Below are 15,450 nucleotides of genomic sequence, written 5' to 3'. Positions count from 1 at the left end.
TTTTTTTGCTCCTAAGGAATAAACCATGTCCTCAATGTGATAACTAGATTGCAGAACTTCATGCAACTGCATGTTTTTACTGATCTGGAATATTGAGAAAGGAAAAATGGATCTTTGCCGATCATGGTTTTTACGTTCGAATGAAGCCAACTTTATTTTGCATAAATGCATATTTCCAAGGTTTTCCCCCTTTAAATGGGCTATTCAATATGAAATCGATCAGTAAAAAACCTCGCATTTTTTTATACTCTAATTTTTTCCCTATTTATACAAGGTGCTGAGGAGAGTGCATTTTCAAAAATATACTATCGAAAGTCAAACGGTTTTCGTATTGTTGAGCGACAAATTTAGCGTATTTTAGAAAAACAAGCCTCTTTCAGCGCTCAGAACTCTGGAACCATTTACTGCAGAACATTGAACGGGAGCTCATTTTGAAGCTGACATTTGGTAGGTTATGATAAGAAGTAATCTGATTTTACTTACTTTTAGGCTTTCTGCCCATTTGTAAAAATGTAAAAAAAATATTGAGAAAAAACCTTGCATTATTAAGAGGGATTCAGCATTGTTTGCTTAGTGTCAAGGCAATAAGTTTCGGGGGTATTAAATAAATTATTTTCACACGCCTGGACTTGAAAGGCACAATACAGCACGGACTGGCCGAGAGATAAAGATTAGCGAGCATTGGGCATCATTTTACTCCTGTGTTTATGAAAACCTGTGATAAAGCTAGCCCAGCTATGCACTACTAGACGAAACATCACGTGTTTATGTCTCCTGGCCTTGCTTGCCTAGGCTAGCTCCCGCCTCACAGTCAGCTGGTTAGCTCACACGCGTACTATTTATTTTCTTTATTTGATTTTTCAATACTTTCTTATTAACGTTGCACCATAAAAAATACGTGTTTATTTGTACTTTCAATGCAGAATCTAACCATATATTTTAGAAATATTTTTTCGTGGGCAAAGGTGTCTTAATGAAGAAAAATCTAAATTTCTCCATTTCCATAAAAAGTAAGAAAAACTGTTTACATGTCAATATAAACTTTAACTTTTCAGCATCAAAATAAACCATGATTTTGATCATTGGGTGAAAGGGTTTCGGAGCTACAACAGTTTAAAGTTGATAATTTTATGAAAATACGATAAATTAAAATATTTTTAATTTAAACACTATGAAGTTCTGATGCCTCAAACTTTGCACAAAGCATTGTATTATAGTTGTCTACGGACAGAAAAAGTTTCATTGTATTTAAAAATTGCAAGGTCAATTTTCTCTATATTTCGGTTGATTTGAGATGGAATAGCCCAAATGCATATAACTTTTTTTTCTTGCATATTTAAATGCATATATTAACATCTTGCCTTCTTTTTTCCAGTTTATTATCTAATTTCACTATTTTCTCTATGATATAAATAACAATATTTTCCAAGAAATATAAAACCAATGTTGTGGTCATGAAATTGCTGCGACAACATTGAATACTTTCTGAAAGTGCGCTCTGATTTCATAGAACAAAAACCAAATGTATTTAAACATCTGTGACAATGAGATTACGTATTGTTGACGTCATGAAATTGCTACGACATCGTCATCAAATGAAGCCTATCTTGCAAGTGCTCCCACTTATCACAAATAGGAACAGCGCTATCTTCATGGTCATCTTAATCAGCATTGCAATCACGTACTGCATTTTTGCATTCTTACATTTTCACTGCTGTACGTCAGGAGAGAAAGACTTAATTAAAAGTACTGGACAGCAAGAGTGCTAATGGCTTCATTGCCAGATACCAGGCATTAAACAACAACAACAACACTTTCACTGTAAACCCAATTGCAAGCAAAATTGATTAAGAACATATAAAACAACATTTCGTATCTTCCAGAGTTCAAAAAAACGATCATGTAAGCGCAAAAACCGAATAAACGAAAACTGTGTACCGGTATCTGAAATAAATTAACATGGAAAATAAAGAATTTTGGAGGACCCTAGGGTGAAAGAAAAAAAAAAGAATAAGTGTGAAAAATGCATAAGTGCAAGACCATAAAAAAAGTTTTATTGTATTTAAATAATTTTCCACACGTTAAATAATTCAATTATTTATAACATTTATTTGTTTTGTTTGTTTGTTTGTTTTTTTTTTTTCTGAAAGTAGTAGCTATCTACACTACAAACTTACTGGACTGACATGGGTTCACCTTACCCCAGTTAAATATCTCTTTTTTAATTCTCGTTAAACCTTCACAATTACTGGAACAGTCTGAGAGAACAACAAGAAACTGAATCAATCAATCAATCAATCTTCTTAATGTCTCCAGCTGTTTGCTGACAACATAAAGTCCACTATAGTCCACTGTAGTCTATTCAGTTGTTGTTTTTCACGAGAAATGAGGGGTATTTTGATCGGTGTTCATTATAGATGCCTGTTGCTAGTAGTCACAGTTGGGGTGTAGTCAATATATACTGCAGGGCTGTGTCTTCTGCAACTGGTACTGATGATTTTAATTTACTTCTTCTGTGGTTTATGGATGGACAGTATAGAAGAATGTGTTCCAGATCTTCATCATGATTATTACACCACAGACAAGTAGGATTTCAGAAATGTAAAATCGGTGTAGATACAATTGAGTGACAATGTGACATGTTCTGGCTCTTGTTAAAAATGTTTGAACATGTCTGAGCAAGTTTAACAAGAGACTGAATAAAAATTAAACAATTAGAGAAACACTTTATATTAAAAGCCTACAAGAATACTTATCAATCAATCTTCTTAACGTATCCAGCTGTTTGCTGAAACATAAAGTCCACTATAGTCCACTGCAGTCTATTCAGTTGTTGTTTTTCACGAGAAATGAAGGGTATTTTGATCGGTGTTCATTATAAATGCCTGTTGCTAGTAGCCAGAGGTGGGGTGTAGTCTACAAGAAAACTTAGAAATGAATAGACTAAAACAGTCTGGGCATGTAAAATGAAAGCAAAAATGCACCAAGATTTTGGAATATCAAGATTCCAAGGAAAAAAAACCCCCCTCAACAGAACATGAATGTAATGGATAAATCATACTGAGAAGGGCCTGGAAACAAGAGGATATGATTTTGTAGAGATCTGAAGTGAAGATCTGCAATCAACTCTCTCGATTGGAGGATGTATATTTAGAACACTTACCGGATCCTTCCTTTTCCTTGGTGCCTGGGGTGGAGGTCGGCTCCTCCTCCCTCACAGCCAAATTGCGCCTCAACCAAGTTGTCTGCTCTAAACATGCCCCTGCAATTTGTGCGCATGACTCCACGAGCTGGGAATAACAATTAATAATAATATTAGATGAAATTATCATATAAGAAATGTACATGGCATAGAATTCAATGATTTACTGTTTGCTGCACGAGACCATTTTGCAATAAAACAACACAGTGCAACATTAAATTCACTAAGATTATCATGTAATCATTAAACATTCAAATTTATAATTGTAATTTATTTGTGTAATATGGATTTATAAGCACAATAAAATTCGTTCAGGACACTAGAAAATTCGTAATTCGTACAAATAATTTATCAGCATATCAATAACAACCTCATAAAATTACTTACAAAAAACACTTATGAAAAAAAATAAAATAAATAAAAAATTATTTGATTAACAATACTTTCACCTGTAAAGCAGATTTGAATAATTTCAAGGGAAAAATTGTTCCTGGGCCAGGTATCGATCCCAGGACCTCTGGTTGAATGTACCAGCGCTCTACCAACTGAGCTACCCGGAACTCTACCCGACACCGTCTCAACTTTTCTCTTTATATCCACACAACTCGCGTGGGCTGACGAAACGCCAGAGACCCACATCGAGTGCACACAATCTCTGTGTGAATTGGAATTGTGGTTTTCTGTTAACGTACACAGTGACGTATATATCATGTAAATCTAGTCTTTCAGCTCAGTTGGTAGAGCGCTGGTACATTCAACCAGAGGTCCCGGGATCAATACCCGGCCCCGGAACAATTTTTCCCTTGAAATTATTCAAATCTGCTTTACAGGGAGCTTTACCTGAAAGACTAATTTGTTTTTCTCTAACAATATTTCAATATATGGTCACGTAAAAACAGAAATAAGTGTAATGCGTAAACGTGTCAAATGGCACTGATAATGGAATTATTAACGCGGTGCCGGTGACGCGTAAATGCGTCATCAAGATTTCAAACATTGTCTGTACTCGAAAATTGTATATGAGGCTAAAAATTATTCATAGATACTATTACATGATAAATAAACACTAAAAACTAATCGGCTCCTGGGGATAGGTTTTGCAACAATACAGTTGGCAGCGAACGTGTTGATGTGTGTGTGTGTGTGTGTGTGTGTGTGTGTGTGTGTGTGTGTGTGTCTGTGTGTGTATCTAATGCTCTGGATTTAACAATGAAGTCATCATCCTTCTTGCTTCCCAATATTTTTATGGAAGGTCCACAAATGTCCTAAGAGTTTCACAATTAGCCAGGTGCTCCATCTCCATGTCCTCTTCTCTGGTGCACAGTAAGCATTTAGGTGAATTCAGTACTCCAATACAATGGAGGTGTTTACTGAGGCAACGTGTTAATGTTGATGATCATTACAATACTGTTTCTTGTATCAGATTGAAAACATTTTAATGCACATAATAAACTGCACATTTTAAAATGTCCAAAATTATTGTTTCTCCTCTGAAGAAACTCGTTAAGAATGGTAAGCTTCAGAAACTGTCAGAAGACACTAAAATGAAGTATGGATCTTGTTAGAGCCTAACATTTTTTCTAAATATTCGACTGAATATTACTACAGTGTAATTACACATATCTTTTATTATATGTGTCGACAACACTATGTTCACAACCTTACAATAAACTTGGGGAAATAAAAAAGAAATAAAATAATAATGATGATGATGATGATCAGGCAGCAGATTTTAGGTCCCAATGCTGAGTACGTCAGTTGCAGAGAGGTCATTGAACTCACTGCTCTGCTCCCTCCATATGCCAGGGACGTAATGTCTTGTCTCTATGTAGGGACCGAAAATCCATTGTCTGATGATGATGTCAGTACTGACCGTCATCTTCATAATTAAAGATTAATTTCATAATGAAACGGAACTATTACCTTTGCTGTTATGTCCTGCAAGTCCTTCATATCTTTCTTTTCCGCTAGAGGTGGACATTTCTGAACAAACTCATTAAGAATGGCAAGCATCAGAAACTGGGCTGGTGGCGTCAAAGTAAGCCCATCCTTTAACAAACCAATCAGCGAGCCCCAGCTCTCTGCAAGTTGGGATCCCGAGCAGGTCTGCATGTAGCAGTAGAAAAGTTCCAACACACTCACTTCCAGAGCCAAGTCCTGCAAGAGACAAGAAAATGGGTTTATACTGGTCATTCAAAAAGCATTCTACAATAATGTGCTTAATGTACATGCCTTTGTCGTAAAATTACAGCATTTATGTAAAAATAACCACTTATGGTCTTACTAATAAAAAACTCTATATACAGACGTTTAACTGTCTTATACTTATACAATGAGTAGCTCGTTTATAAGTCGTGTGTAAATTCCTTACTAATAATCACTACATACGTCGTGTATAACAGTATAACTGTTACACAGCTACGTCATAGTTTCGTCATTACTTCATTACGAAAGGTAATAGAATATCTGAGGTTCTCTGTTGCATCCGGCAGAGCGCTTTAGTGTGCCGTGTTAAGTATCGATAGTACAACTGGCTCTGCTCGATTACCACACTATATTTTGATCAAAGAGTACAAGCTACAGCAATATTATTCTACTTATTCTGTGCTCTTTGGTGTGTTCGTCTGTGGTTACAAGGCATCCATCATCATAAAATGACAGTCGATACAAACAGCTGTTAGAGGAGCGGCCATTTTTTCTCTGTATACAATGCTTAAATAAGGGGTTTCGTGTATATAATTACTGCAAAGCAATTCCCATTGTATAGTTACAGATTGTTTATACATCCATCACTTATGCATGGTTTATTGGTAACGTTTTCTGTCTCAACGCTGCATAAGTCTCGTATAAAAACTATACACGGTTTATTAGTAGTACCGTTAATCATTATCAAAATCAGAAAAGTATGCTTTTCAGGCAAAATTACTATTAACTCACACTTATTTTATTTTATTTTAAACTTAGTAATTATTACTTAATTAATCAGTAATTTTCGGCATTACATATAATACAGATAGGTAAATTACATAATTTCCTGTGGGATGTACTGGTAAATCAGGATGGCTATGCTAAATACAGAGGTAGTAGTTTGGAGGGCTCTGTTTCCAGGTATTTGAAGTAATGACCTTTATGGTACTAGAGTTCCAAAAAGCTGAAGATTAGAAATCCTAATACTTGGTGGAAAGCCAACAATTTTCCTTTTAAATATAATCAACAGAAAAAGTATGGAAAGTGTTTATTATTCTCTCCTGCTGACCATGAAGTAATCACACCATGTATATGCAAAAAGTAATTCGCTTTTTTTAATTTTTTATAAATAAATTACTCAAAGATTTAGTAAAAAGAACAATAATAGTGAAGAGTGTAATTGTTAACTTATGGGGGAAAAAAAATTTAAGTTAGATTTTATTTTCAAGTATAGTAAAAAATAAAGTAAGATTTCACATAATTTCTCATTACTAGGCATAGGATTTATATGCACTGAAAGTTAAGAATGCCACCAAGTGGACTATAGTGGAGGTTTTGCACACTCAGGGAAAGAAAAAATGGTCGACTTAGGAACGTCTTCATAGTGATCATCCAGTACAGTTGCATCATACTATCTTTATGATTTCAGTTACTGTCTTCCCTTCTGCACTTTTAGAACAAACCTAATACTACTCAGCCATTATCTCTTTCTAATTTAGATAATGATATAACTCACGTAACTTCCAAATACACGAATTTAGCAATGAATAATTTTCCAGCTGCTCAAGTTACTATCACAACATACCTTCTTAGCTCCTTGAATTGGGGGTGGTTGTTTTACAACCTGGTGCACCGTGTGAACCAGTGTGTCAATTGGCATGACTCGAATCGCACCCACTAAGTACACTAGAACGTGTTGATCTGCACTGGCTGTTGGGACCACCTGAAAATACACAAAATATATGTACACTTTCTTAAGTTATATGAAATACTGATAGCTTCATATCTATCTGTCCTAATACTTGCTCCACATATGTCGATGTACCCCTCATTTTCTGGAACCAACATAAGACCAATGAGCGGTTGGGGCAGTGAAGGATTTTGCATTATGTTTGTTGACATGTGTAGTCAATGAAGATTAATGCAAAGAGTTCTGCAGAGAATAAATGCTCTAAATAGATACAAGCAAGACACTACAGTAGGGTTGCCAACTGTTTTTGAAGAAAACACGGGAGATTAAACGATCTACAATATTTCACATAGAAAACTGAGAGATTATTCAATTCAGTTAGTGGTACTAAAATACAACTATATTTTACACTTAGGCAGTTTGGCTTAAATTAAGGGTATTTTGAGACTGTCTCGTGTAATAGTCTACAAGAAATTGCAAAAATTCCCTACATAATTAGTTGAAGTTGACTGCGATTTGCAGTTCTGATATTATGATTAGATATGTCGTGCTTCTGTTTCGAACATCTGTTCACTTACTGTTCATAACAGAAAACACTCTCTGCATGAGCTTTGCTGCCTGGTATGCTTACAACACAACTCACTAGATTTTTTATTATTATTATTTCTAACTCTTAACATTGTTTGATTTTAAACTATTGAGCCCTGAAACTATTTCTGGCAAGCATTGCCTTCTACAGAGACTGCACATTTCAGTGCATCTCTGCAACAACAGAATCCATCATATAAATCACTTTCAATCACGGAAAAATTAAATGTTTCAAATATATTTTTACATTGTGCAAAAATAAGGGAGAAAAATGCTCGAAGAGAAGAAAAACACGGGAGTTGGAAGACTTAATTTGGGCTAAATACGGGAGATCCCAGGAAATACGGAAGGGTTGGCAACCCTACACTACATTACATATGATTGCTACTTCGAAGTAGAAGATTTCATTTCATTAGCTAATTACTGATAAACTTCGAATTTTATAATTAATAGTTTCCGATTAAACTCGATAAGTTACATGGTAAATATTGATCAGAGTGTTAAAAGCTTAATCTTCCATTTCTTCTTAATCAAATCACTGCCAAAAAACTTGGAATGAAGAGTATTAGGGTTATTTGCAAAATTTGTATAACAAATGGACGATTGAGAACGTCAAAATTAAAGTACTATTTAGTGCATATTCTGCATGTATTGATATAGTGCAATGTCTCTGCCATAGTAATCAACCACTGTACACTCACCTTGCTTTACAGCACTGTTTTGAATGATGTAACAGACATGACATGGAGTAACAGATCTGACAGGTAACAGACTTGACAAAGCAAACAAGCATGTGCTAACCTAAAATTTTTTTGCTTAAAAATCTTCAAAATACCAACTTATCTACTGGACGCGTGTTCTATTATGTCCTCTTGATCTTGACTTTGTATGTTGTTATTTGTGGAAAACACAACACAAACAGATCTGACAGAGTAAAAATGCGTGCTTAGACTAAAACATAAAGCAAGAGTATGACACACAAACTCGCCATACAAACATAGCAGTACAATCAAAATGGGTCTTTGTGCATCATCTTGGCTTGTGCTGACATCTGTGGGATTTCTTTTTCAACTGTGTATCCATAGGAAAAGAATGGTGTAACAGACCTGACTGACTTACTGGACTAGAGTAATTATGTAATCATGTTTAAGGAAATATGTTGTTGTTTTCTAATGCCAGGCGTTTGACAATAAAGTCATTTGACCTCTTGCACTCCAATATTTTTCAAAGATATTATCATGGCCAGCCACTGAAGCACAGATTTTGAGGTGTTCCGAATCCATTTCTTGGTTTGAGTTGCACAATGGGCAGTTAGGAGACTGATATATTCCAATTCTATGCAGGTGTTTGGCCAAACAATCATGGCCTGTTGCCAATCTAAATGCAGCTACAGACGATTTGCGTGGTAAATCGGGAATTAACTATGGATTATGATGCAGAGAGTTCCATTTTTTCCTTTGGGATTGTGTTATCAAATTTTGTTTGTTGAAGTCTAAGTATGTAAATTTAATAAATCTCTTCACAGAGTAATACGTAGATTTAGTAACAGGTCTGTGAGTAGCAGTGCTGCCCCCCTTTAAGGAATTATAAACTCAGACATAAATGAAAAAGTTTTGATAATATCAAATGTTTCTTTAATTTTTTTCTCAATTACATTATTAAACAAACCTTTATCTGGACATAATCATACTTCATTTTAAAAACTTAAGTAGTATGGACACGGCATTTTAGCTGTCACTATGAGAATTTTATTTTATTCTGTGAAATATTTCGCATGAAGGAAATAATGCTTGTGACGTTTACTACATTAGTATTGAAACTACTCGCTGTTAGGAATTTATAACTCTATCATTATAAATGCAATAATGGGAAGGGTAAGAGTTGATGGACATCATTTGTTATACAAATTCTACAAATGACCCATTAACGACGACACAATAAAATCACAGAATACTTCACACTAACCTTTCTTGGTATTAGAACTTGTTGCTCTCTCCTTTCCTGCCAAGCTACAGCAATTGCTGCTAAGAAGTTCGTACCGTGGTGGAGGGAGATAGGGCTAAGGAATTCGAGAAGGTGGTGCTTCACCACACGGGGACTTCCCAGCACACAGCTCTGATGTTCCCTAAACAAATATTAATGCTATGCTTATAACAGCACTACACAGAACTTCTATCAGCATACTCTGTAACACTGAAACTAGGAAATTACACGTACCATTCAATGCCAGTCATGACTGCCTGCCACAATGCAGAAATACTTGCAATTATACGAGGCAAGTTACTTAGAACTGTTCTTCTTGCAATCACATGGGCATCAAATTGTCCAGGCTTATCCTTAGCAGTTGAATCCTAAAACAGGAACAAGGTTCCATAATAACATTTCCCTCAAAAAATTAATATTTTTACCTGATACTTAAATTGTGACAGGTTTTTCTTTACCTTCTAAAAAAAAAAAAAAATTCACTGGGATTATTGTAAGCAGAAAATTTAACCTATTTTGCAAGACTTTAAGCATTGAAAATTAATACGATGAAAGAGTAATGGAACGGAGAATCGTATGATGACGCAGAATATCTGCATGGAAATATCATATGTACTTCGGTACATTGAATTAATATATGATATGCGTAAATCACGAAGTGATTTAAGACAGCGCTTATTCCGTCGGATCCCGGCCAACTAGTCACTCAAAACGAGTGCACCTCAGCACATGTGTGGACTTCGGTCCTATTTTCATAGACATCTATGACGTAATGCAGAGGGCGGCCACTAGAGGGAACCCAAGAGTTGGAATGCAATCAGAGACAATTCTGTCCGGCGCCGGAGAGAATTTTTCTTCATTCCATTACTCTTTCATCGTATGATGACGCAGAATATCTGCATGGAAATATCATATGTACTTCGGTACATTGAAATAAAAAATAATATATATTGAAAATTAAATTAATTTTTCTTTATAAAGCATAATTTTACAAGCTGAACTAAAGGGAGGGGCTATTCATCAATTAGCACTGGTCAGCTTGATGAGTTAATGGTATAATTTACCTCTATTCAATACCTAATTCCCTCTTTACCCTTTCCTATCCAGTCCTCTGACTGAACTATTACTTTCTTCGACCCCGATGGCATTAGAGCATTCGAGGCCTAGGGGTTCATTTCCCTTTCCTTCCTCCTCTTTCTATTTTTCTGTTCCTAGTGCTGACCTGCTATGGCACTAAAATCGTCCTCCAGTGGCTTAAGGGGACACGCTACTGAGATTTCTTATCTCCACAATTTTGATTGTAAGATTTTGAAATTTTAAAATCGAATAGATGTTGACGAGTTACATGTGCACAATTATTTTCAAAATTTTATGTTGAAAAATGTACTCGGAAAAAAATAAAATATAAAAAAAGTGTTTATAATTTTAGTAAACAAATATCTGGGTCTCATATAAAGATAATTTGTTTCTTAAACTTTTAAAATAATGCTAAGTCTACCTACAATGAAATGGTGCATGGGTTTGTTCCTAATCAATACAGTTCATCAGTAAAAAAAAAAATTAACTTTTAACATTGACCAAAATTGACGAAAACTCAGTAGCGTGTCCCCTTAAGGAGGGAAAGCTGGTGATCAACAAGATCTCCCAGTTAGGTCCAATGGACCAGTCGACCAACAGCAGGTGTGGTCCTCCAGACATTCTGGGGGTTGTGTGTGAATGAAGTAGCCACCAAAACGTTAAAATATGGTGTTCTCTTAAATCGGCTACAACTTGCCATTTTCACTCCAATATGAAAGAGTACAGAAATGTGTTTCTAGTGATAGCTGACTATGTTATATGAGGACAAATTATCGACTTGAATATGCCAGCTTGTTAAATTTCGTAATCAACGTGAGGACAATGCTTCCTTCTGCTTCAACCTTTCTTTGGTTGCCACATTACTCAATGGTGAGCTCATTTTCTTTCTTGAGAAATGATTACTAAAGGTACGGTCACACGTCGCTACTTTTGCAGTGCTACTTTTATACTGCAGCTGCAAAAGTTGCGTGTCGTGTTCATACGTAAGCCAAAAGTAGCGTGCTGCACGCTATTTTTCGTGCTGCGCAACCCGAATGCTGCAAAAGTTGCAACTGGAGGTTGCGAGTCTGTTCACACGCAAGGCGCTACTTTTGCAGCCGCAGTCATGCTGCAGGTTCCCATCTCCGTGTTGACTTCTCAATATACAGTTTGTGGATATGTTCGCATTATTAAGAAACTCATGCGAAAGCTTCCTTATCTATTATTTGCTTTTCTGTCGTATCTAGTATTCAGAAATTTACATTATTTTTACTATAAAGCTTTTAAAAACGCCTATATACTTAAATGATAACCAACAGTATATTCACGGAATCAATGTTGGCAACCCTCCTGTTTGGAACTACGCTACGGAAAATTTAAAAAATGAATTATATCGTCACCAATTATGCTCAGACTGTGTTGTGTATTTAATAACTGTTACAAATAATTTATTTTCATCACATTTGACATTAAAATATATCCAAACAATAAAAGTATCATTGACACATTTGGGTGGCAACACTGGTTGCAACCGCAGCAAAAGTTTCAACAAAACCGATATAAAAAATGCAGCGGCTGCAACCCTGAGATCCCTGTTCACACGTCGCTACTTTTAAGTTGCGCACAGCATGGAAAAGTAGCGGGCAGCAGGTTCGCTAGGCGCTACTTTTCGGGTTGCACCGTTGTTCACACGTCGCAATACAAGAGTTGCGCAGTTTTTTGTACTGCAGCACTGCAAAAGTAGCGACGTGTGATCGTACCTTAATAGAACACTTTTAGTTGTACAGTATTTGTATTGTCCACGACAATCTGTTGCGAACTTAGCAAGCTGCCTACTTCTTTTTATTAGCAGAAAAACTGAATGCATATCAAGAGTATATAAAAGGGGAATTTTATTTTCTCCTCCAAGAAATGCTGTAACTTACCTGCTGCAAAGGAGTTGGCATGAACACATGTATCAGATTGTTAAATATCTGGCCAGGGTTTGCCCCTGGGATACCCATGTGAATAGTTCCTGAGCCTGCCAAGAGCTGCTGACTGAAGGCGTGAGATAACTGCTGTGTGCTGTCCAACAAGCAGTAATGGCACAACACAGTTAAGGCTTCCAATTGCGTTACAGTGTAATCTGCAGGCAAACAGCATGAGGCTGCCAGTGAAGTGCTGCAATGCAAATGTTTTCATTAATCTATTATCTTCTTGGACGAATTTTTGACGATACATTGTTTCTGATAAGTTAGTAAATAATATAAGTTTCCATATTCATTCCTTAAAATCAATTTGAGTCCCATCTCATCTACATTAAGTTAGTTGCCAGTAATTCTATAAATAAAGGAGTTGTCGGTACATAAAAATACTGGTAACACAAAACCTGCAAAAAGTCTTACAGTAGATATGCTCACAATGAGGTACACAGGGTGATTCAGACCACCCGTAACAGTAATTTATTTCGGAAACTAGTGCATGAAAATTTTTGAGACAAAAATATTTATAACTAAACCACATGTGAACTTTCACTTGAGCTTGATTTCATCAATCAGCTCTAACAGGAAGTAGGGTCAGTGGCGTATCACTTCAAAATTTCAAATGGGAGTCGGGGTCAAATAGGGTACCATTTGATAGAGCTCTTCAAAACAAACAACTTTTATAGGAAACGTTTTTATCAATTCCTACTAGGAATTAATAAAAACGTTTGTTTTGAAAAGCTCTATCAAATGGTATCCTATTTGACTCGACTCTCATTTGTAATTTTAAAGCGATGCGCCACTGACCCTACTTCCTATTAGAGCTGATTGATGAAATCAAATTCTAGTGAAAGTTCACATGTGGTTTAGTTATAAATATTTTTGTCTCGAAAATTTTCATGCACTAGTTTCCGAAATAAATAACTTACAGCTGGTCCGAATCACCCATTGCCTTTTCGTACATTTTCTCATTGAAAGAGTAGGAATTGGTAAAAACGTTTCCTATGAAAGTTGTTTGTTTTGAAGAGCTCTATCAAATGGTACCCTATTTGACCCCGACTCCCATTTGAAATTTTGAAGTGATACGCCACTGACCCTACTTCCTGTTAGAGCTGATTGATGAAATCAAGCTCAAGTGAAAGTTCACATGTGATTTAGTTATAAATATTTTTGTCTCGAAAATTTTCTTGCTCTAGTTTCCGAAATAAATTACTGTTACGGGTGGTCTGAATCACCCTGTATAAAATAACAGAGCAGAATAGCACACACGTTTTAAGAAGCAAGAAAGGACCAATATAATAAAATAACTGCAATGAGTTATTCATAAAATTACACCACATAAACTGATATAAAAATTCGACAGGTGAACAACTTTATTGTGCTGCATATCTTTATGTAGAACTACATGTCGATGTAATCCTCTATTGACAGGTGCACAGCAAGGAAATATGAGAAGACAAGGAAAACAAGGGGCAGACAAGAATGCAGGAAAAACAAAGAGAATGAGGGAATACAAGGAGTACAAGGGAACACAAAGAAAACAAAGGGCATACAAGCAGGACAAGGGGAATACAAGGAGTACAAGGGAAATACAAAGAGAACAAGGGGATGACAAGGGCAATAAGAGGAAGGCAAAGAGGACAAGTAGAACAAGGACAATACAAGGAGAAGGGAATAGAAGAATAAGTGGAAGACAAAGCGAACAAGGGACAGATAAGGAGAACAAGGGAAAGACTAGGTTAATAAGAAAAAATATAAGTTAATAAGGAGAACAAAGGCAATACAAGGTGAACGAGAGAATTACAAAGACAACATGAGTATGACGAGGACAACGAGGGACGACATAGACAATGAAACGAGAAGGAGAACAGGGGAAATACGAGAAGGGGAATATAAGGAGAACAAGGGGAATACAAGGAGAACAAGGGAAATACAAGAACAAAGAGGATATAAGAAGAACAAGGGAAATATAAGAACAAAGAGGATGCAAGGAGAACAAGGGGAATACATGGAGAACAAGGGGAATACAAGAACAAAAAAGATGCAAGGATAACAAGGGGAATGCATAGAGAACAAGGAAAATACAAGAACAAAGAGGATACAAGGAGAGCAAGGGGAATACATGGAAAACAAGGGAAATACAAGAACAAAGAAGATGCAAGGAGAAGAAGGGGAATGCATAGTGAACAAGGGAAATACAAGAACAAAGAAGATACATGGAGAACAAGGGGAATACAAGGAGAACAAAGGAAATACAAGAACAAAGGAGATGCAAGGATAACAAGGGGAATGCATAGAGAACAAGGGAAATACAAGAACAAAGAGGATACATGGAGAACAAGGGGAATACAAGGAGAACAAGGGAAATACAAGAACAAAGAAGATGCAAGGATAACAAGGGGAATGCATAGAGAACAAGGGAAATACAAGAACAAAGAGGATACATGGAGAACAAGGGGAATACAAGGAGAATAAGGGAAATACAAGAACAAAGAAGATGCAAGGAGAACAAGGGGAATGCATAGAGAACAAAGGGAAATACAAGAACAAAGAGGATACATGGAGAACAAGGGGAATACAAGGAGAACAAGGGAAATACAAGAACAAAGAAGATGCAAGGATAACAAGGGGAATGCATAGAGAACAAGGGAAATACAAGAACAAAGAGGATACAAGGAGAACAAGGGGAATACAAGGAGAACAAGGGAAATACAAGAACAAAGAAGATGCAAGGAGAACAAGGGGAATGCATAGAGAACAAGGGAAATACAAGAACAAAGAGG

General features: G+C 36.1%; 1 protein-coding gene across 4 annotated transcripts in view; it reads right to left on the bottom strand.

Annotated features, from left to right (window-relative positions):
* LOC138692613 (protein DOP1 homolog) overlaps positions 1-15,450 on the bottom strand; it is a 122,581-nt gene that overhangs the window by 45,664 nt on the left and 61,467 nt on the right. For all 4 annotated transcript variants that reach the window (XM_069815637.1, XM_069815635.1, XM_069815636.1 and 1 more), the window contains 6 exons: positions 12,632-12,866; positions 9,885-10,018; positions 9,633-9,792; positions 6,975-7,112; positions 5,126-5,359; positions 3,164-3,290 (listed from right to left, as the gene is read on the bottom strand). In XM_069815637.1, the coding sequence (XP_069671738.1) occupies positions 3,164-3,290; positions 5,126-5,359; positions 6,975-7,112; positions 9,633-9,792; positions 9,885-10,018; positions 12,632-12,866 (1,028 nt within the window). The remainder of the gene's footprint in view (positions 1-3,163; positions 3,291-5,125; positions 5,360-6,974; positions 7,113-9,632; positions 9,793-9,884; positions 10,019-12,631; positions 12,867-15,450) is intronic.

Source organism: Periplaneta americana, chromosome 17 (assembly GCF_040183065.1).
Source record: "Periplaneta americana isolate PAMFEO1 chromosome 17, P.americana_PAMFEO1_priV1, whole genome shotgun sequence".
Lineage (NCBI taxonomy): Eukaryota > Metazoa > Arthropoda > Insecta > Blattodea > Blattidae > Periplaneta > Periplaneta americana.
The sequence above is the reverse complement of the archived record's forward strand: the minus strand, read 5'-3'. Positions and strand labels throughout refer to the sequence as shown.